Genomic DNA, 17,506 nt, shown 5'->3' on the forward strand with positions numbered 1-17,506 from the left:
ATTGAGTCCAGCCAAGTCGTATGCCAGCTGCAAGGCCCTTTTGGCCCCTCTACATAGCTGATTCGGATTCTTATCGTCTGCGTCTCCTCAGTCAGCATCCGTAGTAGGTTATTTATGGTGGTCACCGATAGGAGTAGCGATAAAATGTTCCCCTGCGGAGTGCCCAGTGCCACATTCTCTCTTATATTTATGTCATGGGACCCACAATTTATCTGCCTGTTCCTTAGCATATAGTTTATCCAGTCTTTAAGAACCCGGTACTGTTCTAAGGATGGGATCAGTGTATCGGTCCACACATTGCTTAAAGCCCCCTCGATTTTACCATTAGGATTCCATGTGCAAAATTTCATGGCCGTAATTTGTCCGAGCGCCTCTCAACAGGCCACTAAAATTGGTTACCTCAGCATTTCAAGAAATGTTTCTTATTTTGAGGTTCGATTTCCAAAAAAATTGCTGGAAAGTGCGCAAATATCCTTAAGTCCGCGTCCATGGTCTCGGGGACTTTCAACTTATTTTTTTCTACACCATACAATATTTGTAGCCTTCCCCACATCCAATTCACTTAAGAATGACTTTTATGAAAATATGTTTGCCCGAAATCGATATTTGGGATTTTAGTGAAAAAACAAGTTAGAGCGTGCTAAGTTCGGCTGGGCCGAATCGCACTTGTCGATTTCTATGTGCGGTATCTCTTTTTAGGCAAACAAAGAATATTGAATAAGAACTGTTATGCTATTGCAGCTATATAAAGTTATAGCCCGATTCGGACCACAAATGAATGATGAACATTGTAGAAGTCATTGTGTAATATTTCAGTTGATTCGAGTAAGAATTGCGCCTTGTAGGGGCTCAAGAATCCAAATCGGGACATAGGTTTATATGGGAGCTGTATAAAGCTATTGGTCGATTCAGACCATACTAGATACGTATGTTCAAGACCATAAGAAATGCCGTTGCACAAAATTTCAGCCTACACCGACCTACACTAATAGAAAGTATTTGTGGAAAATTTCAAGCGGCTAGCTTTACTCCTTCGAAAGTTAGCGTGCTTTCGATAGACAGACGGACGGACGAAGGGACGAACGGACGAAGAGACGGACGGACGAAGGACGGACGGACGAAGGGACGGACGGACGAAGGGACGGACGGACGGACGAAGGGACGGACGGACGGACGAAGGGACGGACGGACGGACGAAGGGACGGACGGACGGACGAAGGGACGGACGGACGGACGAAGGGACGGACGGACGGACGAAGGGACGGACGGACGGACGAAGGGACGGACGGACGGACGAAGGGACGGACGGACGGACGAAGGGACGGACGGACGGACGAAGGGACGGACGGACGGACGAAGGGACGGACGGACGGACGAAGGGACAGACGGACGGACGAAGGGACGGACGGACGGACGAAGGGACGGACGGACGGACGAAGGGACGGACGGAAGGACGAAGGGACGGACGGACGGACGAAGGGACGGACGGACGGACGAAGGGACGGACGGACGGACGAAGGGACGGACGGACGGACGAAGGGACGGACGGACGGACGAAGGGACGGACGGACGGACGAAGGGACGGACGGACGGACGAAGGGACGGACGGACGGACGAAGGGACGGACGGACGGACGAAGGGACGGACGGACGGACGAAGGGACGGACGGACGGACGAAGGGACGGACGGACGGACGAAGGGACGGACGGACGGACGAAGGGACGGACGGACGGACGAAGGGACGGACGGACGGACGAAGGGACGGACGGACGGACGAAGGGACGGACGGACGGACGAAGGGACGGACGGACGGACGAAGGGACGGACGGACGGACGAAGGGACGGACGGACGGACGAAGGGACGGACGGACGGACGAAGGGACGGACGGACGGACGAAGGGACGGACGGACGGACGAAGGGACGGACGGACGGACGAAGGGACGGACGGACGGACGAAGGGACGGACGGACGGACGAAGGGACGGACGGACGGACGAAGGGACGGACGGACGGACGAAGGGACGGACGGACGGACGAAGGGACGGACGGACGGACGAAGGGACGGACGGACGGACGAAGGGACGGACGGACGGACGAAGGGACGGACGGACGGACGAAGGGACGGACGGACGGACGAAGGGACGGACGGACGGACGAAGGGACGGACGGACGGACGAAGGGACGGACGAAGGGACGGACGGACGGACGAAGGGACGGACGGACGGACGAAGGGACGGACGGACGGACGAAGGGACGGACGGACGGACGAAGGGACGGACGGACGGACGAAGGGACGGACGGACGGACGAAGGGACGGACGGACGGACGAAGGGACGGACGAAGGGACGGACGAAGGGACGGACGGACGGACGAAGGGACGGACGGACGGACGAAGGGACGGACGGACGGACGAAGGGACGGACGGACGGACGAAGGGACGGACGAAGGGACGGACGAAGGGACGGACGGACGGACGAAGGGACGGACGAAAGGACGGACGGACGGACGAAGGGACGGACGGACGGACGAAGGGACGGACGGACGGACGAAGGGACGGACGGACGGACGAAGGGACGGACGGACGAAGGGACGGACGGACGAAGGGACGGACGGACGAAGGGACGGACGGACGAAGGGACGGACGGACGAAGGGACGGACGGACGAAGGGACGGACGGACGAAGGGACGGACGGACGAAGGGACGGACGGACGAAGGGACGGACGGACGAAGGGACGGACGGACGAAGGGACGGACGGACGAAGGGACGGACGGACGAAGGGACGGACGGACGAAGGGACGGACGGACGAAGGGACGGACGGACGAAGGGACGGACGGACGAAGGGACGGATGAACTTTCTGTTTTATGTCAATCCCGTAGTTAAAGTCAGATTCTCGAAATTTTCTTCGCTAGTTATAGCGAAGAAAATCCCCATTCGTTTGGGATCTACAAACGAATGGGAATTACGTTAGTAGTTCGTGAAATCTACGAGTAAAATTTTTTTTCAAATTTTCTTGGAGCTATTTCTTCTAAAACATACAATTGGAAGTCAAAACAGAAGTCTATTTATTTAAATAAAAAGTTCAAGAAACTTGCAAATTCAAATTCATGGTGGATTGTATAAAATATACGAATTGGTCAAACCTAAAGCGCCTTTTCTTGTTTTTGCACAGATTTTCCGAAATTAGTAATATCTTAATTTGTCAAACATATTTATATACAAATTTTAAAATTCTCATTCGTATCTTCCATTGGATTATAGTAAAATAGTTCCTCAGTTTCAAACTGTCTGACCAATTGAATACTCGAACTCGCCCTGTAGTGGTGAGTATTAAAACAGCGCTCTCTCCCCGCTATACAGTGATAATTCTAAATGATGATAAGCAGACTGACTAGCCAGCTTGCAACGCCATGCCAGATGATCTACAAACGTACAACACATATGAATGAGCATCTACTTCGTTCCCTCCCTTTATAGATAGGCCTTTCTGTCCTTCCCTTCAAGCTCTGGGAGAGCAAATAGTGTTGCAAATTTTTCGAATTAAACGCTTTTGCATGCATTGTAAATTAACAAGCAGTAATTTCTTTGCATCGCATCCAACAAGTTGTAAATAAATCAGACAAAGAGTGGTTGATAGCCAGCATCTGTCCCACAATGGGATTTTTGAATATTCTTATCGGATTCTTAATTATCGAGGTGTATGTGGCGAGGCCGGTGTGCTGCTCTGGCATCCTGAGGAAACACATAAATCGACGGCAGCTGAAATTAATTGAGGGCTCAATGAATTTGGAGGCGGATCCTTGTGAGAATTTCTATGAGTATGCTTGTGGGAAATGGGCCGACTATGTGGATGGGGCTGGAGTCAATTTTCACGATACCTTGAATATGATCGACTATCAGGCGAATCGTCAGCTCTCCAGACACATGAAAAGACTACGACTAAGAACTAGTCCTAGATTCATTCGCAAAGCCTATGAATTCCAAAAGTCCTGTGTCGAAGTGGAGCGCTATCAGCCTTTGGAGTATCTGCGTTGGCTAAAGATCCATGAGAGCGTAAAGTGGCCCACTTTGTGGAACAGGTCTAAGGTGCATGCGGACTTCGATTGGGTTCACACCTTGGCTGTTATGAGAAAATATGGCATGAATGGCATACTCATCGAAGAGATTGTGTATCAGAAAAAGGATGATCCCAGTCGGTTGGTCATCGATCTGGATAAGCCCGTGGAAGCGGAGGGATTTGTCCCTCTGACTTATGACAACTTCAAAATAATGATTGACTCCTTAAATGTGTACACCAGCAACAGAACTTTGCAGAACTTGTGGCAAGAATTCAGTGCATTTGAAGAGCTTCTTCTTAAGTTGGATGACATTCCCGATGATGAAGGCGCCCAACTAATCACGGTGCGGGAACTCCCACTGACCTGGCTCCAAAAGTATTTGAAAATAGTTCTCAATCAAACATCCATAGATATGAATATGGAATTATATATCCAAAATATTCCCTATCTGGAGGCTTTGGATGCCTTGCTTCTGCAGTACGATAATCGCTTTATATGCAAATATCTGACACTACGATTTGTATGGCATTTAAACATAAAAGGGCCCGAGAATTTCAAGGATGAGGATTGTATATCAGCTGCACGCAGTCTATTGCCCTCAGCAATGCATTGGCTTTATGAACAGATCACTCCTGAGATAGAGCAGGAAGTACCAAAAATTCATGAACTATTCAATAGCGTCGTAAAACATTTTAAGCTAGCGCTACGCTCCAATGACAATGGCTTCAACTCTACCATACTCAATTATTTGCTGTCAAAATTGGATCATATTCAGCTGAAAGTTGGCAATTTGCCTCGCGTGAACACGGTGCAGGTACTGGAGAATCTTTACCACAACATAACCCTCAACGCCTCAGATTTCTATGGCAATCATTTGAAACTGCTGCACTTCGGTGTCAAGGCTATACACGAAGCCAACGAGAATACCCTGTACACCAATGTGACGAACTTTTTTCACTTGGAAAGCTACGAGACGGGTTCCAGTTCGTCGCCTTATTTCATACAACGCTCCAATATAGCCATTATACCTTGGACAACGTTACAGCGGCCCATATATCATCCGAGTTTCGACGATGTCTACAAATACAGTTCAATTGGATTCTTGTTGGCTCATGAAATTCTACATGGATTCGATTACACCGGGCTCGAGGTAGATGTAAACGGCAAGCTGAACAGCCAACAGTATGCCAATATTCTAGCCAATGAGAGATTCGACCAAAACTATCAATGTTTGCGCGACCTTAATCCCAATGTCATAGATGAGAAAATCGCCGATGTCAGTGGGCTGCGTTATGCCTATGCCACCTTCTTCTCCCTACATCCGGAGGCCTTGCACAAATCACTCCAAGTCTGCGGCCAAGAAATGTCTATGAAGAAATTGTTCTTTCTTAATTTTGCCCAATTTTTCTGTGGCAGCAGTTCATCCCAGGATTTTATGGACACCAGTGAGCATGGTGCCGACAATGATCGTGTAAATGATGCCCTTTTGCATTTTTCAGAGTTTGCGAAAACCTATGGGTGTGACAGCCAAAGTCGTTTACAGCCATATAAAACCTGTAATTTGTGGCGATGACTTAAATATGCCTTTTTAATTAGATTCCAACATTTGATAGACCTTCTTATCCTTCTACTTATTTAAATACTAAGTTATATTTATGCTTAAGGTTTGGTATTAAAAATAAAAAACATGTTCAAAAGACACCTTTGAATTGCATTGAAAGGTAACAAGACTCTGTGATTAAAATCAAGTAGACACACAAACTATAGCATGGACAGATGGACATGACGGCAAGAGGAGGAAAACGGGTACCATGTTTTGGAAAAAAAACAAACAAAACAAGTACTGCTAACTTCGACCGGACCCACCACGATGGAATCTGCTGAAATTTTCCACCAATTAAGTTTCAAGGGCATAGGTGTACTTTAATTCGCAAATTTGTGCCTAAACAAGTAAAAATTTAAGCTTCTAGGGGCCGTATAAAATAAAGTACATCAATCGGAAGGATGATTTGTATGGAAGTCTATCGACCGATTTGTGTCAATCACTGTGTGATTGACAATTGATTTGAAACGTATACTGAAAAAATGTTGTCCTTGTTTTAAAAATTCGAGCCAAATATTAGCAAACTTTATTAAGAAATGATCAACCTTCCAACTTTTTAATGAAAAATATTTTCCTTCATATTAAGAATTTTTATACCCACCACCGAAGGATGAGGGTATATTCATTTTGTCATTCCGTTTGCAACACATCGATATATCCATTTCCGACCCCATAAGGTATATATATATATATATATATATATATTCCTAATCAGCGTAAAAATCTAAGACGACCTAGGCATGTCCGTCCGTCTGTCTTTTGAAATCACGCTACAGTCTTTAAAAATAGAGATATTGAGCTCAAACTTTGCACAGATTCTTTTTATACCCTCCACCATAAGATGGGGGGTATACTAATTTCGTCATTCTGTTTGTAACTACTCGAAATATTCGTCTGAGACCCCATAAAGTATATATATTCTTGATCGTCGTGCAATTTTATGTCGATCTAGCCATGTCTGTCCGTCTGTCCGTCCGTCCGTCCGTCTGTCCGTCTGTCTGTCGAAAGCACGCTAACTTTCGAAGGAGTAAAGCTAGCCGCTTGAAATTTTGAACAAATACTTCTTATTAGTATAGGTCGGTTGGTATTGTAAATGGGCCATATCGGTCCATGTTTTGATATAGCTGCCATATAAACCGATCTTGGGTCTTGACTTCTTGAGCCTCTAGACTGCGCAATTCTTATCCGATTGGGATGAAATTTAGCACGACGTGTTTTGTTATGATAACCAACAACTGTGCCAAGTATGGTTCAAATCGGTTCATAACCTGATATAGCTGCCATATAAACCGATCTTGGGTCTTGACTTCTTGAGGCTCTAGCGTGCGCAATTCTTATCCGATCAGAATGAAATTTTGCACGACGTGTTTTGTTATGATATCCAACAACTGAGCCAAGTATGGTTCAAATCGGTTCATAACCTCATATAGCTGCCATATAAACCGATCTTTGGTCTTGACTTCTTGAGCCTCTAGAGTGCGCAATTCTTATCCGATTGAAATGAAATTTTGCACGACGTGTTTTGTTATTATATCCAATAACTGTGCCAAGTATGGTTTAAATCGGTTCATAACCTGATATAGCTGCCATATAAACCGATCTTGGGTCTTGACTTCTTGAGCCTCTAGAGGGCGCAATTCATCTCCGATTGGAATGGAATTTCGCACGACGTGTTTTGTTATGATATCCAACAACTGTGCCAAGTATGGTTCAAATCGGTTCATAACCTGATATAGCTGCCATATAAACCGATCTTGGGTCTTGACTTCTTGAGCCTCTAGAGGGCACAATTCTTATCCGATTTGAATGAGTTTTTGCACGAAGTATTTCGTCATGATATCCAACAACTGTGCAAAGTATGGTTCAAATCGGTTCATAACCTGATATAGCTGTCATATAAACAGATCTGGGGATTTGACTTCTTCAGCTTCTAGAGGCCGCAATTCCTATCCGATTTGGCTGAAATTTTGCATGACGTATTTTATTTTTACTTTCAACAACTGTTTTAAATAAGGTTCAAATCGGTTCATAACCTGATATAGCTGTCATATAAACCGATCTGGGATCTTGACTTCTTGAACCCTAGAGGTCGCAATTATTATCCGATATGCCTGAAATTTTGTACGACGGATCCTCTCATGACCATCAACAAACGTGTTTATTATGTTCTGAATCGGTCTATAGCCTGATACAGATCCCATATAAATCGTTCTCTCTATTTTACTTCGTGAGCCTCAATGGGCGCAATTCTTATACGAATTGGCTAAAAATTTTCACAGGTCTCCAACATATAATTTAATTGTGGTCCGAACTGGACCATATCTTGATATCGTTTTAATAGCAGAGCAACTCTTTTCTTATATCCTTTTTAGCCTAAGAAAAGATGCCGGGAAAATAACTCGACAAATGCGATCCATGGTATATAAGATTCGGCCCGGCCGAACTTAGCACGCTTTTAATTGTTTTTTTCTACAAGCAGGTTAAGTTCGAAGATGGGCTATATCGGAATATATCTTGATATGGCCCCTATATAGACCGATCCGCCGATTTAGGGTCTTAGGCCCACATTCATTATCCGATTTTGTTGAACTTTAGGACAGTGAGTTGTGGTAGGCCCTTCGACATCCTTCTTTAATTCGGCACAGATTGGTCCAGATTTGGATATAGCTGCCATATAGACCGATCCCACGATCCCACCGATCTTAGGCCCATAAAAGCCACATTTATTATCCAATTTTGCTGAAATTTGGTACGGTCCAGATTTGCATATAGCTGCCATATAGACCGATCTCTCGGTGTATATGGCATCTGCCAGTATACGACATCCGTGTCGTATATGGTTCAGATCGGTTTATTTTTAGATATAGCTACTTAAAAACCAATATTTTGTTATACACAATTGAACAATGACTTGTACTTATTAGTATTTGGTCCAAATCAGAACAAATTTCGATATAGCTGCTATAGGGCATAAGGTATGCATTTTTCACCGGATATTGACAAAAGGTGGTTTACATATATACCCGAGGTGGTGGGTATCCAAAGTTCGGCCCGGCCGAACTTAACGCCTTTTTACTTGTTACTTTTTAAAATTAGAAAATTGTATGCCTTTTATGCAGTTTTTGCATACATGTTTTATAAATGAATCAGAGTGAATTAAATTCAAAATTGGGCTTTATTTTTCATCTTTATTGGACTTAATTTCTTTTTATTTGGGCGTTATATCCAAAAATTTTAGGTTTATATCATTTATGTTTAGGATTATTTCATTATTTCGTAGCGCCGAAATTTTTTATTAATAAACAAGTAAAAGCGTGCTAAGTTCGGCCGGGCCGAATCTTATATACCCTCCACCATGGATCGCATTTGTCGATTTCATTTTCCGGCATCTCTTCTTAGGCAAAAAAAAGGATATAAGAAAAGATCTTATATTAGAGCGATATCAAGATATGGTCCGGTTTGGACCACAATTAAATTATATGTTGGAGACCTGTGTAAAATGTCAGCCAATTCGAATAAGAATTGCGCCCTTTGGGGGCTCATGAAGTAAAATAGAGAGATCGATTTATATGGGAGCTGTATCGGGCTATAGACCGATTCAGACCATAATAAACACGTATGTTGATGGTCATGAGAGAATCCGTCGTACAAAATTTTAGGCAAATCGGATAATAATTGCGATCTCTAGAGGCTCAAGAAGTCAAGATCCCAGATCGGTTTATATGGCAGCTAAATCAGGTTATGAACCGATTTGAACCATACTTGGCACAGTTGTTGGATATCATAACAAAACACGTCGCGCAAAATTTCATTCCAATCGGGTAAGAATTGCGCACTCCAGAGGCTCAAGAAGTCAAGACCCAAGATCGGTTTATATGGCAGCTATATCAGGTTATGAACCGATTTGACCCATACTTGGTAAAGTTATTGGATATAATAACAAAACACGTCGTGCAAAATTTCATTCCAATCGGATAAGAATTGCGCACTCTAGAGGCTCAAGAAGTCAAGACCCAAGATCGGTTTATATGGCAGCTATATCAAAACATGGACCGATATAGCCCATTTACAATACTAATCGACCTACACTAATAAGAAGTATTTGTGCAAAATTTCAAGCGGCTAGCTTTACTCCTTCGGAAGTTAGCGTGCTTTCGACAGACAGACGGACGGACGGACGGACATGGCTAGATCGACATAAAATTTCACGACGATCAAGAATATATATACTTTATTGGGTCTCAGACGAATATTTCGACTAGTTACAAACAGAATGACGAAATTAGTATACCCCCCATCCTATGGTGGACGGTATAAAAACATCCAATGGGCTTTGTGAGCGCTATATGTGCGGTCTTAACGCCCAACTTCATATTGGGCATTATGGCCGCGGTACGGGCGGTTATAGCGCCCAAAACTGGTTTTGGGCCTTATAACCATTGGGCATTATGACAGGTCGCCTAAATGTAATAGGCAAAATATTTTTAGAGAATTTTTTTATATTTAGCCACCCCCAATTAAAAGCTTGCTAACATTCTAAGCCAAAACTTTGTTAACCGCCTCTTTTGAAGTGTTTGCTGTTAGCAATAATAACAAGTAAAAGCGTGCTAAGTTCGGCCGGGCCGAATCTTATATACCCTCCACCATGGATCGCATTTGTCGAGTTCTTTTCCCGGTATCTCTTCTTAGGCAAAAACAGGATATAAGAAAAGATTTGCTCTGCTATTAGAGCGATATCAAGATATGCTCCGGTTTGGACCGCAATTAAATTATATATTGGAGACTTGTGTAAAATGTCAGCCAATTCGAATAAGAATTCCGCTCTTTGTGAGCTCAAAAAGCAAAATAGAGAGATCGATTTATATGGGAGCTGTATCGGGCTATGGACCGATTCAGACCATAATAAACACGTATGTTGATGGTCATGAAAGAATCCGTCGTACAAAATTTCAGGCAAATCGGATAATAATTGCGACCTCTAGAGGCTCAAGAAGTCAAGATCCCAGATCGGTTTATATGGCAGCTATATCAGGTTATGAACCTACTTGTATTTTATTTGACATAGTGGTTGAAAGTAACAATAAAAAACGTCTTGCGAAATTTCAGCCAAATCGGATAGGAATTGCGCCCTCTAGAATCTCAAGAAGTCAAGTCCCTAGATCTGTTTATATGACACCTATATCAGGTTATGAACCGATTTGAACCACACTTTGCACAGTTGTTGGATATCATAACAAAATACTACGTGTCAAAATTCATTAAAATCGGATAGGAATTGCGCCCTCTAGAGGCTCAAGAAGTCAAGACCCAAGATCGGTTTATATGACAGCTATATAAGGTTATGCACCGATTTGAACCATACTTGGCACAGTTGTTGGATATCATAACAAAACACGTCGTGCAAAATTTCATTCCAATCGGATTAGAATTGCACACTCTAGAGGCTCAATGAAGTCAAGACCCCTGATCGGTTTATATGGCAGCTATATCAAAACATGGACCGATATGGCCCATTTACAATACCAACCGACCTACACTAATAAGAAGTATTTGTGCAAAATTTCAAGCGGCTAGCTTTACTCCTTCGGAAGTTAGCGTGCTTTCGACAGACAGACGGACGGACGGACGGACGGACAGACGGACGGACATGGCTAGATCGATATAAAATTTCACGACGATCAAGAATATATATACTTTATGGGGTCTCAGACGAATATTTCGAGTAGTTACAATCAGAATGACGAAATTAGTATACCCCCCATCTTATGGTGGAGGGTATAAAAACAAAAGGGCAACACTCGGTTTTTGATGAGTGACTGGGACATAGTGAATTGTTTGAGGCCCTCTCAGTAAAAACTTGTTCGCAGTTGGTCATCATTGATGTTGGACGGAGTATATATCCGGAATAGGAGTCCTGCACAGAGTCCAAGCAAGGTTTCTGGAAGTTCTACGACCCCAAGCATCTAACTCTCCAGTCTCCAGCATGTCCTCACACTTCAAATTTCCCATTTCAAGTAGTATTTTTGCTTAGTTTAATTTGTCAAAATTTGATATCATGGTAAGTCTTTTCGAAATCAATCTTCTTTGTGTTTGAGTTTCGTACAGAGATTACTAAAAATTTTGTAGAAATATTCAATGAAACTTTATTTTCTCAAAAACGTTGTAAATGTAATTTCTCAGAGAGTCAGGCCTTTGGTATACCAATCACTCTCGTCCTTCATTATGCTGTGGCACTGGGGCAATTTTAGGACTTAAACAATTGAAACTTGTGTTCTGCTTGTCACTCAAGCTGTCAATGTCACCCATACGCTTATGTCGGGCACTACCATTATCATAGTGTATATGATAGGCATTGATGGTGTCGTCAATTGATGTCGTTCAATGCCATCCAGCTGGGGGGTTGTGATGGGAAACTGTTCTTGTCTTTGCGTTGTTGTATTTACCAACAATGTAATTGTTTGCAATTACTCAAACCGCTGAGGGAGATGGAGGTGTTTGAATGACAGTAAATAAGGGCAATTATAACCTTTATGGAATTAAGTCGTTCACCCCTTCACTCCCCTCAAATGTGATAGATCTACTCCCCCACTTCCGCAGATATTCTCACACAATTAAGTGGCATATGCACACCGCCACAGAAGTCTGACACAGTGAATGATACCTCAGTCTCAGTTTGAGTGTGGGCCTGTATTTGTGGTTAGATGAGCAAAGTTTAATAAACCCTATGTCTCACACTCATGCACCTTCAACCTCGGTGTTCTGTTGCCAATAACAATGCTCATATTCCCAATTATGAATCGCAGCACGAAACTTTCCATGACAAAGTTAATTATAATTTCTTGCTAATCAGGTAATTTTGTTCAAACAAAGTCTTCGTTCGTTCCACATACTAATTACAGAACCAACACAAACACATTCGCATGTGTAAATAACACCACAAGCCACCTGATTAAAACAACAAGGTTCTCCTGTTCGCCAAGGTGGAAAAATATTCCATTAAACGAAGGTGTTGTTGACTAAAATGGCCAATTAATATTCATGAAGTTCGAGCATAGTCATAAAATTATGTGCTTGTCAACAAATCGAATTTTAAGAGGAATCACTAAATGGTGATGTATCTAAAATAAAACCAAAGCAGCGAACGATAAAGACCAAGAGCATATTCTTTACTGTGTCAACTAGCAACTACATGTTGTCAAGGATTGCCTCCTGAAAGGAAGAGATGTGATAATATGAGATTGGCAGCTGCATAAGTCTGCCTATTCTAATAAAAACAACGATCAATAACGAGGTAGCATCTTCGTAAAACTTTTGTTAAACAATTACGAGTAAAAGCGTGCTAAGTTCAGCCGGGCCGAATCGTATATACCCTCCATCATGGATCGCATTTTTCGAGTTCTTTTCCCGGTATCTCTTTCTAGGCAAACCAAGGATAAAAGAAAAGAATTGCTATGCTATTGGAGCTGAATTGAATGTTAGAGACCATAGAAGAACTAATTGTGTAAAATAGGGAGATTGGTTTATAGGGGAGGTGTATCAGACCATATTTGACACTTATGTTGAAGGTCATGGGAGAAGCCGTTGTACAAATAGTTTCGACTTAAAATGTCATGACGATCAAAAATATATATATATATACTTTATGGGGTCTTAGACGAATATTTCGAGGAGTTGCAAACAGAATGACGTAATTAGTATACCCCCATCCTATGGTGGAGGGTATAAAAATGTTATGGTATAAAAATGCTAACTTTGGTCGTGACGCATCTTGCGAAACTATTACCATAATTTTATTCAACGTATCAAATTAAAATCATAATAAAACACTATATGCAAAATTTCAGCCAAATCGGTTAACAATTCCTGCTTGTAGTATGTCAAATCGGGAGCTATTGGGTTGCCCAAAAAGTAATTGTGGATTTTTCATATAGTCGGCGTTGACAAATTTTTTCACAGCTTGTGACTCTCTAATTGCATTCTTTCTTCTGTCAGTTATCAGCTGTTACTTTCAGCTTGATTTAGAAAAAAAGTGTAAAAAAAGTATATTTGATTAAAGTTCATTCTAAGTTTTATTAAAAATACATTTACTTTCTTTTAAAAAATCCGCAATTACTTTTTGGGCAAACCAATAAATCAGGTAATAGACCGATTAAGATCGAACTTACCACGGCAGTTGGAAATCTTAAAAAAGCACTACGTGAAAAATTTCAGTCTAAACTGGTTTGCGGCTCTCATGGGCTCAAGGTTTCAAATTGGGAATTTTTATACCCTCCACCATAAGATGGGGGGTATACTAATTTCGTCATTATGTTTGTAACTACTCGAAATATTCGTCTGAGACCCCATAAAGTATATATATTCTTGATCGTCGTGAAATTTTATGTCGATCTAGCCATGTCCGTCCGTCTGTCCGTCCGTCCGTCCGTCTGTCTGTCGAAAACACGCTAACTTCCGAAGGAGTAAAGCTAGCCGCTTGAAATTTTGAAGAAATACTTCTTATTAGTATAGGTCGGTTGGTATTGTAAATGGGCCATATCGGTCCATGTTTTGATATAGCTGCCATATAAACCGATCTTGGGTCTTGACTTCTTGAGCCTCTAGACTGCGCCATTCTTATCCGATTGGGATGAAATTTAGCACGACGTGTTTCAATATTATATCCAACAACTGTGCCAAGTATGGTTTAAATCGGTTCATAACCTAATATAGCTGCCATATAAACCGATCTTGGGTCTTGACTTCTTGAGCCTCTAGAGGGCGCAATTCTTATCCGATTGGAATGAGTTTTTGCACGAAGTATTTCGTCATGATATCCAACAACTGTGCAAAGTATGGTTCAAATCGGTTCATAACCTGATATAGCTGTCATATAAACAGATCTGGGGATTTGACTTCTTCAGCTTCTAGAGGCCGCAATTCCTATCCGATTTGGCTGAAATTTTGCATGACGTATTTCATTTTTACTTTCAACAACTGTTTTAAATAAGGTTCAAATCGGTTCATAACCTGATATAGCTATCATATAAACCGATCTGGGATCTTGACTTCTTGACCCCTAGAGGTTGCAATTATTATCCGATATGCCTGAAATTTTGTACGACGGATCCTCTCATGACCATCAACAAACGTGTTTATTATGTTCTGAATCGGTCTATAGCCTGATACAGATCCCATATAAATCGTTCTCTCTATTTTACTTCGTGAGCCTCAATGGGCGCAATTCTTATACGAATTGCCTAAAAATTTTCACAGGTCTCCAACATATAATTTAATTGTGGTCCGAACCGGACCATATCTTGATATCGTTTTAATAGCATAGCAACTCTTTTCTTATATCCTTTTTTGCCTAAGAAGAGATGCCGGGAAAAGAACTCGACAAATGCGATCCATGGTGAAGGGTATATAAGATTCGGCCCGGCCGAACTTAGCACGCTTTTACTTGTTTTTATATCTTTTTTTTTAGAACTGGAAAAATGCGATCCATGGTGGAGATCACTCACCCCCCCAAAAAGGGCCAAAATGCACACATTAGACAATCACGGATATATGGGACTCGGTTTGTTTGTTCCATATAGACTGAAAAGCGGCAAAACCACTATTCGCATATTGTGTTGGTTGGTCTGGACGGAAACATAGGCTATATAATTTTTTGGCATCGAAAGATGGACGGTCCCTCCCCCTTATGCCAAAAACACCACCCAAAATCAAAAGTGGACCGTTCTGGACTATATAGGTATCAAATGAAAGATATTGGAGAGTAGAATACGAATATGGTATTAAAATTTGAGTCTAAGTACCCATAGGGCCGCCCCAACCCGAAAACTCCCCCAAACAATCATATTGGATGTTAATTTCAATATGGGGCTCAAACGAGAGGTATTTGGGAGTAGATTTCGAATCTGGCATACAAAATCAGATTGATGTATAGGGGGTCACGCCACCCCTCAAAAACGCCATTAGACTCATTATGACTACATATATGATATTTGGCTGAACCGATGTTCTTAAAATTTTCATAGATTGTGTACGTTTGTCTGGAAGGAAACATAGGCTATATAATTTTTATACCCACCACCGAAGGATGGGGGTATATTCATTTTGTCGTTCCGTTTGCAACACATCGAAATATCCATTTCCGACCCTATAAAGTATATATATTCTTGATCAGCGTAAAAATATAAGACGATCTAGCCATGTCCGTCCGTCTGTCTGTTGAAATCACGCTACAGTCTTTAAAAATAGAGATATTGAGCTGAAATTTTGCACAGATTCTTTTTTTGTCCATAAGCAGGTTAAGTTCGAAGATGGGCTATATCGGACTATATCTTGATATAGCCCCCATATAGACCGATCCGCCGATTTAGGGTCTAAGGCCCATAAAAGCTACATTTATTATCCGATTTTGTTGAAATTTGGGACAGTGAGTTGTCTTAGGCCCTTCGACATGTTTCTTTAATTTGGTCCAGATCGGTTCAGATTTGGATATAGCTGCCATATAGACCGATCCTCCGGTTTAGGGTCTTTGGCCCACAAAAGCCACATTTATTATCCGATTTTGATGAAATTCGGGGCAGTGAATTGTGTAAGGCCATCGACATCCTTCGTTAATTTGGCTCAGATCGGTCCAGATTTGGATATAGCTGCCATATAGATCGATCCTCCGATTTATGGTGTAAGGCCCATAATAGCCACATTCATTATCCGATTTGGCTGAAATTTGAGACAGTGAGATGTGTTAGGCCCTTTGACATATTTCTTCAATTTGGTCCAGATCGGTTCAAATTTGGATATAGCTGCCATATAGACCGGTTTCTTGATTTATGGTTTTGGGCCCATAAAATGCTCATTTATTGCCCGATGTCCCCGAAATTTGGAACAGTGAGTTAAGAAGCCCCTTGACATACTTCTGCAATATCGCACAGATCGGTCCAGATTTGGATATAGCTGCCATAAAGACCAATATCTAGGTTTTAGGTTTTGGGGCCATAAAAACGCATTTATTGTCCCATGTCTCCAAAATTTGGAACAGTGAGTTAAGTTAAGCCCCCTGACATACTTCTGCAATATCGCACATATCGGTCCAGATTTGGATATAGCTGCCATATAGACCGATATCTAGGTTTTAGGTTTTGGGGCCATAAAAGACGCATTTATTGTCCGATGTCGCTGAAATTTGAAACAGTGAGTTTGGTTAGGCTCTTCGACGTCCTTCTTCAATTTTGCCCCGATCGGTCCAGATTTGAATATAGCTGCCATATAGACCGATCTCTGGATTTAAGGTTTAGGGCCCATAAAAGAGGCATTTATTGTTCGATTTCGCGGAAATTTGGGACAGTGCTTAGTGTTAGGCTCTTCGACATGTTTATGCAACTTGGCCCAAATCGGTCCAGATTTGGATATAGCTGCCATGTAGACCGATATCTCGATTTAAAGTCTTGGCCCCATAAAAGGCGCATTTATAATCCGATTTCACTGAAATTTGACGCAGTGACTTATGTTCGGCTTTTCGACATCCGCGTCGTATATAGTTCAGATCGGTATGAGGTATATGAGTATAAGGTATGAAATTTTCACCGAATTTTGATGAAAGGTGGTTTACATATATACCCGAGGTGGTGGGTATCCAAAGTTCGGCCCGGCCGAACTTAACGCCTTTTTACTTGTTAGATATCGGGTTAAGGCTGACCCTCCCCCTTACCACAAAAACGCCGCCCATATCCGAAAGTGGCCCGATGGGCATAACAAGGGGTATCAAATGAAAGGTATTGGAGATCAGAAAACGAACATGGTACTAAAATTTGGATCTAAGTACCCAGCAGGCCCACCCAACCCCAAAACAGATAT

General features: G+C 42.5%; 1 protein-coding gene across 1 annotated transcript; it reads left to right on the forward strand.

The window, feature by feature from the left end:
- The first annotated feature begins 3,655 nt into the window (after positions 1–3,655).
- LOC106094956 (neprilysin-2) lies at positions 3,656–12,034 on the forward strand. Its single transcript, XM_013262200.2, has 2 exons — positions 3,656–5,615; positions 11,952–12,034. The coding sequence occupies exons 1-2, from the start codon at positions 3,656–3,658 to the stop codon at positions 12,032–12,034; spliced, it is 2,043 nt and encodes a 680-aa protein (XP_013117654.2).
- Positions 12,035–17,506: the final 5,472 nt, after the last annotated feature.

Source organism: Stomoxys calcitrans, chromosome 4, assembly GCF_963082655.1.
Source record: "Stomoxys calcitrans chromosome 4, idStoCalc2.1, whole genome shotgun sequence".
Lineage (NCBI taxonomy): Eukaryota > Metazoa > Arthropoda > Insecta > Diptera > Muscidae > Stomoxys > Stomoxys calcitrans.

What these genes read in the sequence shown, in the direction of transcription:
- LOC106094956 (XM_013262200.2), top strand. Translation starts at nt 3,656, where the DNA reads ATGGGATTTTTGAATATTCTTATCGGATTCTTAATTATCGAGGTGTAT. An exon ending in TTTACAGCCATATAAAACCT is followed by an intron (nt 5,616 to 11,951) that starts GTAATTTGTGGC and finishes TTGTCACTCAAG; the next exon opens with CTGTCAATGTCACCCATACG.